Source organism: Caretta caretta, chromosome 24 (assembly GCF_965140235.1).
Source record: "Caretta caretta isolate rCarCar2 chromosome 24, rCarCar1.hap1, whole genome shotgun sequence".
Lineage (NCBI taxonomy): Eukaryota > Metazoa > Chordata > Testudines > Cheloniidae > Caretta > Caretta caretta.
In genome coordinates, this window is record NC_134229.1 from 4398128 (window position 1) to 4411007 (window position 12880).

At 56.1% G+C, this 12880-nt stretch overlaps 1 protein-coding gene across 2 annotated transcripts; it reads left to right on the forward strand.

Annotated features, from left to right (window-relative positions):
• Positions 1 to 972: 972 nt before the first annotated feature.
• SH2D2A (SH2 domain containing 2A) lies at positions 973 to 11827 on the forward strand. Of its 2 annotated transcripts, XM_048828265.2 has the most exons (9): positions 973 to 1124; positions 4279 to 4472; positions 5704 to 5933; positions 6419 to 6508; positions 6912 to 7077; positions 7713 to 7916; positions 7995 to 8537; positions 9304 to 9459; positions 10949 to 11827. In XM_048828265.2, exons 1-8 carry the CDS (start codon positions 989 to 991, stop codon positions 9457 to 9459), a joined length of 1719 nt encoding a protein of 572 aa, XP_048684222.1. In that variant the 5' UTR covers positions 973 to 988; the 3' UTR covers positions 10949 to 11827. The 2 variants fall into 2 exon arrangements, with proteins under 2 accessions (XP_048684222.1, XP_074979166.1); XM_075123065.1 differs by lacking the exon at positions 973 to 1124 and having other exon boundaries at positions 4287 to 4472; positions 5760 to 5933.
• Positions 11828 to 12880: the final 1053 nt, after the last annotated feature.

Below are 12880 nucleotides of genomic sequence, written 5' to 3' on the forward strand. Positions count from 1 at the left end.
GAGCTCTTTAAGTTTCCAAAGCCCTGTTCAAACATTAATTGTTTAATTGACAAGCCTTCCGCCGGGATCACAAAATACCCAGTCCCTTGGGAAATCTGGGACAGACTCTGGGCACACAGAACGGTGGCGGAAGCTCGAAGCCTCGAACCCATGGCCCTGCCTCAGCACTGCCTCCTCCTTACTCGGGAAGAGAATTAGGTCACCCGCTCAGTGGCACAGCCCTGCCACCCTGGGGCAGCCCCGCCTGGTAGGAGAGCGCCCCCTGCTGGGTCACCCACCCCACACCCCTGCAGCAGAGGGTACGCTGCTCTCCCCACTGTGCCCTGGAACGCTTTCGAGGTCCCCCGTCCAAGGACTAGCCTGGCCCCAGACAGCTTCCCCGGTGATCTCGCCCAGGTCAGGCCTCCAAATAGCAAAAGCACCTTATCTCAAACACCCTGGCAGGATAATACCGAGGGGGTCTCATGTTTAACGGTACTTGTTTGTCTAGCATCAGCACCCAGACACCCCAACTGAGATCAGGGCCCCCTTGCACCAGACCCTTCACAGACCCAGAGCCACGGACAGTTCCCTCGGGGGGCTCAGTGATAGTCTAACGAGACGAAGGAAAGATGATTCTCCGTTATACAAGGGGGAAACTGAGTTCAAGTGATTTGTCTAAGGTCACTCAGGGAGGCTAGGGCAGCGTCTGGACTCGAACCCAGGTCTCATGGGCTAGTACTCAGCAGGCCCCTCTGACCAGCTCCAGCTGCCGCGAGCTGGCTGGTTTTTCAGCCCCCCAGACTGGCACAGAGGGATTTAGCCTAGACACAGGCCCTGTCCTGCCCAGCGCTGCGGTGACCCCACCCCCTCATCTCCAGCCCCAGCACCTAGCCCCAGAACTCTGCCACGGCACTTTCCTTTTCCATGACGTCGCCGGCAGCGCTCCTTTGCTCGCCCGTGAACGAGCAGCATCTTGTGGCTTCGGTAGCTGCTTCCTGCCCTTTGCATGCAGAGCGCACGCGAGGAGGACTTGCAAGTTCCCCTGCCTCCAGCAGACATCGCTGCCAGGGCCTCGGAGGGCAGCTCCCCGCAGGGGCTGCTGCAGGGCATGGACTCCCAGGTCGAGGAGGGCCTTAGGACAGGTAGGAGCCGCTGGGGCTCGGGGGGAGACGGGAGCAACCTCGACCGCTCTTCACAGGATCAGATCTGTTCCCTTAAGGGGAGTCCAGTGAAGAGGGACGTGGGCGAGAGCCAGGGAGATCGGAGTCCTGCAGGCAGGAGTGGGGAATCTACCCCCCATGCCACAGAGGGGCAACTGCCCGCCAAGCATTGGGTTGATCCAGTGCATGAGTCCTGCAGCTGTTCAGACCTGGGTGTGACCCGGAGGGCATGTCCCCTTGGGCAATGGAGCCCCGGGTCCCCTCCCACGAGCCAAGCTTGGAGCGGAGCTCATTACGGAGGTTGCCCAGCTGTGGGGGCTGGGTTGGGGGAATGCAGAGCCCTTCCTGGCAGAGGTCGCACCGAGACCCACACAGCTCGTTTCATGCCAGCCTCCAGACGACATCCATGCCCTAAGCTGCTGACCTGGGCCAGACGGTTTGATGGGCCAGTTATGCCCTGCTCCAGAGCCACCCCTGCAATGCATTCTCCGAGGGGAGCGGTGAGCGCATGGCATCTCTCCTAGCCTAAACGCTTTCGAAGGCGGAGGCCCAATACTCCCGCACCCTGAGCCTCGGGCTGGCTGTTTGCCCCAGTGCAAAGCAGATGTCAAACGCTGCCCGAACGGAATGGGCAGCAGCCCGCACTCCCACGGTGCTCATGCTGACTGGGGGGGCTGGGGGCGTGACTTGGTGCCTTTTCTTTCTTAAAGGAACAAAAGGGAGGGGAAATGAGAGACAAGAGCGGGAGGGGATCTCTTTTATGGGAACCAATACGGCTGGTAAAAGAGAGACATTTCCGGGCCCCGAAGAAGAGCTCTGTGTAGCTCGAAAGCTTGTCTCTTTCGCCAACAGAAGTCAAAAGTCCAAGAGGAGATATTGCCTCCCCCACCTCGTCTCTCTGATATCCTGGGACAAACTCGGCTGCAGCAACAGGAAAAGACAGTTAGGTCACTTTCGAGAGAGGTGTCTCTCCTTTGCACAAGGGTAGGCCCTGATCCCAGAGTCAGATCTCTGAGCATGCAACCCTGTCCCTGGGCAGAGCTCCAAGGAGATCAACTGATGTCCTTGTGGGCACAAACAAATATTGATCACATTGCAGGATTGGGGCCTTGAAACCCTGCTCTCCATTTGAGTGGCAGGAGATGGGCTATTATTAATAGGACTCCGAAACATGCCATGGCAATCGCTGGCAGACATCTCCGGGATGCTAAGAAGGTGGGATGGATCAACTGATTTAAATAATTACTTCCTGTTTTAATTAACCCTTATGAAACACTATTGAGAGATCCCCTGTAATTAGATCAGGATTAGAACACAACAGAACAATTGTATTTCCTGGGATTATTACAGTAGCCTTCAAGGTCTCAATCGAAGATTAGGGCCACAAGGTGCTAGATATACACATTGAGAGAGAGTCCCTGCCCCCGAAGAGGTTGCGATTATGTTAAACCCATTAAAAGAACATTAAGCTAGTAAAAAACCAAACCCTCCAAAGGTAAGAAGTGCCCAGTTAAGGCTTCCTGTGAATCTTGCTGCAAGGGGGCTGAATTCTGGGGCAGTCTTTGATTGCACAGTCCCATACGGGATAGGAAGCATTTTTTCTGCATGGGCAGAAGGACGGATTTTTCCCTACACTCTTTCTCTGAAACAGCGGAAAGTTTTTAGCAGAAACTTGCCCCCAAAATTCAGATACCCAGCATGGGAAACATCAGCCGAACAGTGGAAGCTGGGCAAAGTTTAAAAGCAACCCCAACCAGCATGTTAGAAGGGAAAGCGCGCCCTGCGCAGCTCTAGGCTTTGCTCCCGGTGCCATCCAGAGCAAGGACACAGAGGAGAGGGTGGCTGAGCTGACCTAGCTGCAATCCCGGCATAGCAGCTGTCTTATTGCTTCCTCAGCGAAGATTCAGCAAAGCAGGGGCATTTATTTTGCATCTTTTTGCTAGGGCGAGGAAGATGCTCCATGTTCTTTCTACCCTTCCTCACGCCTCTAGAGCAAGGTGGCTGCATTTGGAAACTGCACCCTGGGGGATTAATTCTCTCCCCCTCAACCCCCACGGCATCATGGGCACCTGGGGAAAGCAGGCACCAAGAGCTACCTGCAGGGTGCACTTCTGCCTACTCCAAGAATTCAAAAGTCGTGATTCAGAGCCCAGAAAATCATGAGATTTTGTTTAAAACAATAAGACATTTTGGGAGCTTTTTATTTGCCTTCTAGTTTTCTGGGCCTTTAGGATTAAACCAGGGCTCATATTTTGAAAAAAAATATACACACATCCCAAGCTAGAAAAGTATTTTAACAAAGAGAGAGGGAGCTGGGAGTCTCACCTCATCACAGGACTCCAGGAGCTGCGGCTTGGTGAAAAACAACCCGTATCATGAGAGTAGCGATAAAGGCCCAAGCATTGGCAGGTGTGTGGAGAATCCAGCACCGCAAGGCTTTACGGAAGGGTGCAAGACATCAGAGCGCCCCCTTGCAGCAGAGCACAGCATTGCAGCCACCCTGGCTCAGTTTCCCCAGCCTGCTCCAGCTGCAGATTGGACTCGGCAGGTAATGAGTTCAACCTCTTCTGGAGTAACAGCATCCTTTAGATTTAGGCTGACCAGAGCCCAAAACAAACTTCTTTCCTGCCAGGCTGTTCCCATCTGCAAGGGCTCAGGCTAGCCCCACCTCACCTCCATAGGAACAGAACAAAGCAGCCGCAATCAGCACCAGCTGCTGGGCTCTCCACCTCTGGGGTCAGGTGTAACAAGGCCAGGCTAATGGAACAGGGCTGGCTGGAGACCTTGGTTCTAATCCTAGCTCTGGCTTGCTAGGTGTGGCAAGGTACATCCCTGCTCTGTGCCTCAGTTTCCCCATCAACAGATATTCTTATGGCTCGGAAGGTCTATGGGAAGCAGGGCAGTGGATGCCGATCTACATTGCAGGCCAGCTCCACCTCCTTTTCCCCGCCCAGTGCAGTCCCCTGAGGGGGCTTGCATAATGGGGCCAAAGGCCAGGCAGGAAAGAGACCCGGGATGGGGACGAGAGCTGCAGAGAAGACTCTTGCACCTGCAGGAGTGCAGGGGGATGGGAAGGCTTTTGAGCCTACAGGGGGGCCTTGCTGGAGGATCGAGCCCTGTTTGTTTCCATCCCCAGGGGCTGACGTCTGGGATAATCAGGGACCCTTCCTCTTCAGCACATTTAAACCCAACGGTCTCAGCAAAGACAACAACGCGGACGAGCTGGCCCAGCTGGATGGTACCAGTGCTGGGCTCAGCAGGGCGCCAGCCGGGGCCCAGAAAGAGAAGCAGCCTCCTGGCTCTCAGAGGGACCAGGGCACCTATACCAGGGTAGGAATCAGCAGCTCTCGATCCAGCACCTTGCGGCTCCGGGTCACGGCACCACAGTCCCGAGAGGTGTCGGACTGGCCATTCTCCAGTTGCTCGGGACTGTGCAGGGCTCTGCGGTGTGGGGGGAGCGTCTGGCGGGTGCAGAATGAGGGGAGCTGGGGGAGGGTGCCCTGGGTGTCTGTCTGCTAGAGCGGGTTAAATAATGGAACAAATGTGCGTGCTGGGGGGGAAATGCATCGGGTACTGTATTCAGCCCACTCTTCTGTCCAGCCGTCTGTCCAGCCACCCATCTGTAACGAGGCACTCACCCTACAGCATCCATCCACTCACCCACCCACTCCACAGTATCCATCCGTCTACTCCGTACTGCCCGTCTACCCGTCCATTCATTCGTCTGTCTGTCTGCTCTACCGTATCTGTCCAACCATCCACCTTCTGTCCACTGTCCATATGTCTATTCACTGTACAGGATCTATCCGTCAATCCATCCATCCATCCTTCACTAGTTGTCCATCCATCCACCTTTACAGTATCTGTCCATCAGTCTATCCATCCATCCATCCATCCTACCCTGTCTATCCATCCAACAACCCTACAGTATCTGTCCATCATCAATCCACTCTAGAGTATCCATTCATCCATCTGTCCACTCTATAGTACTCATCCATCCGTCCATCCTTCTGTCTCCCCCCTCCTGTATCTATCCATCCATCCATTAGTCTATTCACCCGAGAACCCTACAGTATCTTTCCATCCGTCCGTCCGTTCTGGCTCCTGGAGGGGGAGTATTTTTAATCGGCCTGGGACACCTGCCTGGCCCAGTGGCCCGCTCATGGCATCTCGCTCAGGTCCTTATCAGAGAGGCCAGGGCCTTTGGTCCTAGAAGGACAGAAACCCCCAGAGGATCCTCTCCAGGTCTCTGGAAGCAGAAGCCTCTACTTGATAAGCCAGAGATTAGCTCCCCAGAGGTGTCAGCACAAAGGGAACCCCAAGGGACTGCCGGAAAGAAGGGCCTTGGCAAAGGGTGCGAGGCCCCTCCTGCCCTCGCTCGGCCTAGGCTTAGGGCTCGGTGTGCCGCCTGCCACATCCACCATACGGCAGGGTTGGGGGAGTGGGCTCCCCTCAGTCACTGCTTGCCCCAGCTTGGCACTAAGGGGGGTGTGTGGAAGGACATGGCCCCCATCTCCACCACCACCCCCCATCTAGGCCTCTGTTGCTCTCACTCCCTTAGGACCCTCTCAGCTCATGGCCGGCGGCCAGTGCCAAGCTGAGCTGGTCTCTTCTCAGGGACCCCGTGCAGGGAGCAGAGACGCAGGCGAGGCTGGGGCCCAGGCTGGACCCTCCCGAGGCCCCGTCGGCGCTGCAGGCCCGGACCCGGGCATGGTTCGAGCGCACGCAGGCGAGCCGGATCTGCCAGCAGGGGCAGCTGCCGCCCTGGTTTCACGGCTTCATCAGCAGGAGGTGAGGGGCTGGGGGCGCCTGGCAGGTACCCAGGCGCCAGCGGTGGGAGGTACGTGGCTCGGCCCCACAGCAGCATCCCCTGGACCCTGGGGCTGTTCCTACAGGCAGCGCCATGCCCTGCTGCCACAAATAGGGCTAAGGAAGGAGTTTCACCCTCCTGCCTAAATGAAGGGAGCGGCAGTGGGGAAGGCCAGGGAGCCAGGACTCCTGGGTTCTTTCCCCAGCTCCTCTCCTAACAAGCTGGATTTGCCCCCACTCGCTGCATGCCAGGACACAGGAGGCTGCGAGCCTGCAGGAGTCCCCATGCCTAGACTGCCCCTTTCCAAGCCTGGCGGGGGGCTGGGGGGGGCTGAGATATTGTTCCCGAACTACCAGCAGCTCCTACCCCAGCCCTACCAAGCCACATCTCTTACCCAGGAGCTGCTGCCCCCTCACTTGGCTTCCCACCTGGATTATTTCTGACCTCGTTTGTCCTTCCCACACAGGGACACGGAGCAGCTGCTGCAGGAGAAGCCGCTGGGCTCTTTCCTGATTCGCTTCAGTGAAAGCACCATGGGATTTGTCTTGTCGTACAGGTGAGGTCACCTGGCCGCCCCTTGCTCCTAAGCCAGCCTCGCAGGTGAGATCTCCAAGCTGCCCCAGCCCCACTCGCTGCTCTCTGTGCTTCGCCAGGTCCCCATCGATGCTGGTTGCTGAGCGCCTCACTGTGTAGGGCCAGTCGGTCTCTCAGAGCTGGGGATCGTTGTTGTTACATGGCCCAGCTGCCTGGGGGGCGGTGGGGGACAAGGAGCCACACAACGCTGGTGTTGTGGGTATCGTGAACGTGGGAGCGCCTCTTCCAACCCCACTGGCCTCCCCGGTTCCTTGAAGACCTGGACGCCACTGAGCCAGAGCCACTGGGTGGAAGTAGCGCAATTCCCAGTCACTCCGGTGTGGATGGAATTTCACCCCCTGTGTTGATTTCTCTCTGGGCTCCAGGGGCAGAGATCGCTGCCGGCACTTCATCCTAGATCAGCTGGAAGACGAGTGCTACGTGATCCTAGGAGAGAACAGCGCCCACGTCGAGCTTCAGGGTCTGCTTCTGCACTACACCACCGCCCCCGTCACCCCCTACGATGAGTTCCTGACAGCACCATGCCCCAGGGTAAGAGAGCGACTCGCCCAGAGCGCCTGACATCCCACTGCGCGCCCAGGGATCGCTTGAATGCCGCAACTGCCGTCATAAGAAAGGCATGGGGATGTGCTGGCTGGTTGGTGTCACCACTGCCCTCTGCTGGAGGGGATCAGAATTGTTCCGCTGTGTGTCATAGGCCCTGTACTGCTGATGGGGATTCCCCAGGCCAAGCAGCATGGGTCTGGGCTTGTGCAACAGGAGGGGCTGAGGTCAGCACCATGACAGCCGTGGAATGCGAGGCAGTCACAGATGTTACAGTAATTAGCACCTGAATGAATTGTCCCCCCCTCACCCCAGACATGCAGCAGTGCAGAACTATCCCCGGTGCACTGGGAGTATTTCCCCACCATGAGGCAATTGAAAGGCAAGTTGGTCCAGGTGGCACAGTGAATCAGTGGCATAGAAGCTGGGAGTCCAGCTACCCTGTGCTCTGTTCTCCCCACTACGCCCTGCACCCTAGGAAGAGAACCCAGGTGTCCTGACACCCAGCCCTGTGCTCTGTTGCAGTTTGCAATTTTTATTGCCGTAGCACCTAGGAGTCCCAGTCATGGAACCCCAGACCTAATGCCACGTCTATCGCTCAGGAGCTTTTCCCTTTGCCACAGGGCGACAAGAGCCAAGAGAGTGGTGGGATCCCGGCTGGAGCTGAAGCAGGGTCTGGTGCTCCACTCGAGCCAGCAAATGTCCCCCCAGCAGCAGGCGGCCAAGCATACAGCCTGGTTCTCAGACAGCCCCAGGCCCCCGGCCAACAGAGCCATCCCTGCCCGCTGGCTGCAGAGCAAAGGAACGAGGGAAGCCCTTCCAAGGAGGTAAACGTGGACACAGACAAAGAGGGGAGGAGCAGGGCTGCTTAGACGGAAGCTGACTTCATTTCATTCCTCCCTTAGGCTCCCTGTGCCATTCCCCTGCTCCCCGCCAAGGCTGGCCCCACTCCGAGGCCGAGCAGCCCTGTGCAAGAGGCAGGGGCCTCTGTGGAGCCCTACGCCCACGTCAGCAAAGCGCCCGTCCCCGCTGAGCAGCCCACACCGGCCCAGCCCGCAGAGGCCAAGTACCAGCAGCTAATGCGCTTCCACACCTACGCCGAGCCCTGCGAGGGCTTCCCGCCCCCTGAACGCCGCATCTACTGTGAACCCGACGAGCCCATCCCCTTCTACGCCATGGGACGAGGCTCGCTGCCCAGCCCCGACCCCGAGAACATCTATGCGGAGGTAGAGCTGGCGTGCCGGTCCCGGCCCCAGGCTCTACCCAGAGTGCTGCAGGACACGGCGTCCACCTTGCCTCGGGGCTCATCCAGACCTCCCGCCGAGCCGTCCCCAGGACACCGCAGGCTCCTCCGGAGCACGTCGGGGCAGGGGTCCCGGAGGAGGCGGTTGCCTGCAGCTCTCGCCATCGAGGGGGCCCAGGGGAGGCCATCTGGGCAATCCTCAGAGGTGGGTGCCACGTGGAAGGACAAGTGGGGAGCGGCACTTTAAATGGCCACAAGGGGGCAGGATAAGTTGAGTCTGATGGGCCCTGAAACACACTCGGGGCGCCGGTTCACATCCCACTGGTTATTCACGCTTGCTGGCTGTTTGGGGGCCTGTGTGCAATGAGTTTGGTGGGGCTCAGTCCCAATCCTAGTGGGTGGAGGTCTCTCCCACAGAACCCACCAATGCTATTTCCCACCTCTGCTGGTAAAGAGACCGCGGACTTAATGGGCCAAGGAGACTGATTTCCCCTAAACCTTCCACTATTCTGAAGTATTATGGTAATGCCTAGAGGCTGCACCTGAGATCAGAGCCCCATTGTGCTGGGTGATGCAGATACATAGCAAAAGCCTGTCTCTGTCTGACAATCTATGCAGCAAAGACAGAGGGTGGGAGGGGGAACTGAGGCACAGAGCAGGACATGACCAAGCTCACCCAGTGGAGCGGTGGCAGAGCTAGGAACAGAACACAGCTTCCCTGAGTCACATGTCAGTGCCCTACCCACAGACCCACGCTGCCGCTGAAGTTAGGGCTGAGGCATATCGGTGGGGGATGATGCATGGAGTGGGGGGCCGTGATTTATGCTGTTCCTGCTCTGTGGGTGCACCAGGAATCCCTGTCCCCCGTGCTGCCCGTCCCATGCCTCTCCCCAGCACCACACGGCGTGAATAGGAATGGCGCAGAGCAATTCTGCGTTCCTTTCACTTTCTCCCTCTCTCCTTCCCCTCAGAACCCGCTGGAGTTTGATGACCCGGTTTACGGCAGGAAGGCAGCCACCCTGACCAGACCGACGGCCACCAGGGGACAGGAAGGTCTAGAAAACATTTACGAGCTGATTTCTGGAGACCATCCTAGCCCGCACGCATCAGGGAGCAGTAACTCATAGGTAGGTATTAGGGAAAATCCAGAAGAAATTAGGTAGGCAGAAGGGGAAAGTCAGCCCTTATGCATCATGTCAGCCCACAGCTAGTGTTCACACCCACTGGGACAAATGACACCGCAAAGCGCAGGGGGACTCGGGCCCATGGATCAGATCCAGTCTCCATTGCAATGAGCCTGGATTTCATCAGGGGTAGGATCAGGCCGTCAGTGGCTGAAATTTCCCACTGTGCAGAGAGAGACAGAGCACGAGGCCCATGCACCACTGCAGTGCGGAACCTACCCCTGGGCGAGTGAGTATCACTTTCAGGTTCTCCCGCTCCAGCCTGCAGCCCTGCTCCGGCTCACAAACCCTCAAGGGATTGAAGTGGGGGAGGACAGGACAGGATTGAATTAATCTCGAAGAAGGGGGAAAGGCATTTCTTGTAGTAGCCTTTTGAGGGGAAAATTTGCTTTTTAATTAAAAAACAAACAAACCCCATTTGTAGGCTAAACTGACAGGAGCCTCCCTTCAAAGGCGGGTTAAAATTTTAACACCGACTTGAACACAAAAGGGAGGCAGTTTGGTCTAGGGGCTAGTGCATAGGACAGAGTCAAGGAACATCAGCTCTATGCGCAACTCTGCCACTAGCCTGCTGTTGTACAAGTCACTTTGCCACTCTGTGCCTCAGTTTCCCCATCAGTCAAATGGAGATAATGATATTTACCCTCGTTGAGATGGACGGCGGATAAGAGCCGGAGGGTGATATATTACCAGTTGCCCCGTTACTAGGCTTGGGGCTGGGATGGATTTTCACCCATCTTTGCACTCCCCATAAGCAGGTGCTGGGCTCTCTATGGTTCTCTGGCCATGCCCTCAATTCACCTCCTACCCCAACAGATGGGAGCAGGTTCCTTTCACCAGCTCCACACTACCCAGAGAGCTAGGGGATCTTCATCCAGCCATTTCCATCCGCTCTGCGGCCCCTTTGCACTCCAGGCCAGCATCTGTAGGTCAGAGTTACTGAGAACCAGGCCCATAGAGCTGCATCTTTATAGTCATCACAGTATCTAAATTCTATAATTCTTAAAAGACACTGGCCCGGCCTGTTTGCTAGTTAATCTGTAAGCAAGTGGCACAAAATTAACATTGGCGCAGTGAAAATAGCCAGCCACAGCCACCCTCAACAGAGTGAAGAAAGAGAAAAGACAGAGAACTATGAGATGGAAGGGACACGGGGGTGGGGGGGGTCTTAACCTCTTAGGAAGTTGCTAGATTTTCTCAAAGGGATTTAAGTTTTCTGCCACCTAAATAGCAAGAAGTCATATGCTCCATAACTTGTGTCATTACACCCGCCAACAAAAGCTGCCTGCGGTCCCTCATATCCCCCAAGCGAGCCCTGACGCCCAGCTCCTGCAGTGGCTACCCTCCCCACCCTTCCCTGAGCTGGGAAGAGGAAAATGGCAAACACCCGATCCTTTGGGAGGCTTGACACAAGCATTTTCACTCTTTTCAGAGCCCTCCCGCATTCAAGGCAAGCCGGCAGGACACCCCCTGCCAAGGGTTCCTGGGCTTGAGAGCTGCCGGAAAAGACTTCTTCCCCATCAGCTGCTCTCTAAGGATATGTCTACACTAGTGTAGACCAGGGCTAGGACACAGAGTTGCTGCAGACATAAGCCCTCAAGACACTGCTGCTCTGACCACCTCTCTCACGTTTGCGCATGGAGCAGCCTCCTCCGTGAATTCAAGGATCACATGCTCTCCCCCCCCTTCCAAGGGTGGGAGTTTCAGGAAGCAGGGAAGATCTTTCCATGGAAAGGAATATGAGATCCAACGCCAATAAAAAACCCAGTGAGGTCTTTGGCTCACAAAGTCTCTTCCTCACAGCTACGACACCAGCTTTGTCGGTTTTCCCATCCCTCCTGCTCTCAGTTGCTTGATACTCAAGACTCACGGCTTTTTTGGACCCTTGATGTTATCTCCTTCCCCCCCACCCGGAGGGGGTCTTTGCTTCTTGGTGTCATTGGGCAGTCATAGAAGCTGCTTCATGGGGTGGAACTACCAAGCCCAAATGGGATGACGAACACCCTCTAGCGTCGACGGAGATACCCACTGACTTGACACCGCAGAGCTGTTCAGATAAGAAGGATTTTTATTTTTAAATCAGGGGAATAAACAGAAGCAAATGGGATGAAATCGACTTGCATGCAGGGCGGGTGGCATTTAAATCCTGTTTACATAAGGGGCAGCTTCAGGGTTTAAATTCCATGTTAAGTCCTATGGACCCTCTGCTGCTTGATCTGTAACCACGATGGGCTGTTTTTCGTTCCCACTTCTCAGGGCAAGAATTTATCACTGCCATGTGCTGTCTGTAAATAAAAGCGATGGGCCTTCAGTGAGCCATGAACTGCCCTTATGGTGTCTTAGCATCCTCAGAGAAAACAAATAGAATGAGAAGTATTTGATCCGGATGCTGCTCGGCCCAAGCACAGCGATAATTCCCTCCCCACCCCCGATGGGTCGCCAGGCAGGTTCGAAGGCAGCATGTTCAGAGAGGAAGGATGGTCTTTAGGCTCAGGCCCAGTAGCAGAGACAGGATTCCCCGCCCCCTCGTGTCATCGCTGCTGCAAGGAACAGCTGCCAGTTAGGAGCAGCACGTGGCAGGGGGAAGGGGCACAGAGGGTGGAGGTACTGGGGGATGTGGGAAGAGAGTGGCAGGGCAACGAAACAGATGGATTGTGGAAGGTGGTAGGCTGGAAATGCTGCACGCTACAAGGATGGTTTGCAAGAAGTCTCATCGCCTGGGGAGAGCGACTGAGGGTTCCACTAGGTAACATACGGAGGAAAGGCCTAGGGAACGCTGCAGTTAGGAACAAAAAAAAAAATTCAGAGTGAAGGTGAAACTTACCAGAAATCCTAAACATGTGAAAGGTCCCTAAGACCCCCAACACCTCTTCCCCAACGCAGCCCCTCTCCTGGGGGTAACCTGACTCAAAAGTGTGCACCTGGCAACATGGCTACTAAGCAGCAGGCAGCCAGAGAGCTTCTGGTGTCTGCCTAATTCTTCCCCTTCTCCACCCTAAGACCTACCACTTCTTTGTGGGGAGGGCAGCCACAAACCCCACCACCAAACAGACCAGCGTAAAAGCAACTGCCAGGCTCATATGAGCCAGCATCTGCCCCTGCATGATTCAGCTCCACCGGAAGAAGCCATTTGAATGTTCCCTAGCCCTGAAGTCTCCCTTTAAACTCCGGCTGTCCCTTCACACATCACCTGCAGGAGAAAGGCCTGAGCAACTGGCACTTTGAGAGGCAGTCACCTCTTCAGCCCCTCACTGACCTGTGACTGCCCCAGCTGTTCAATTCCAGGGGAGGGGGGAACAGTTTTGGTTTCCACCTTTTGCCCAGCAAGGTCACCTCCTATTCTCCGATGTAGAAAGACTGCCAA

Bases quoted from the DNA above. Each gene is read 5' to 3' on its own strand.
- SH2D2A (XM_048828265.2), top strand. From the start codon at position 989: ATGCAGAGCGCACGCGAGGAGGACTTGCAAGTTCCCCTGCCTCCAGCA. The intron at 4,473-5,703 runs GTAGGAATCAGC...TCACTCCCTTAG, and splicing joins ACCAGGGCACCTATACCAGG to GACCCTCTCAGCTCATGGCC. The intron at 5,934-6,418 runs GTGAGGGGCTGG...CTTCCCACACAG, and splicing joins CACGGCTTCATCAGCAGGAG to GGACACGGAGCAGCTGCTGC.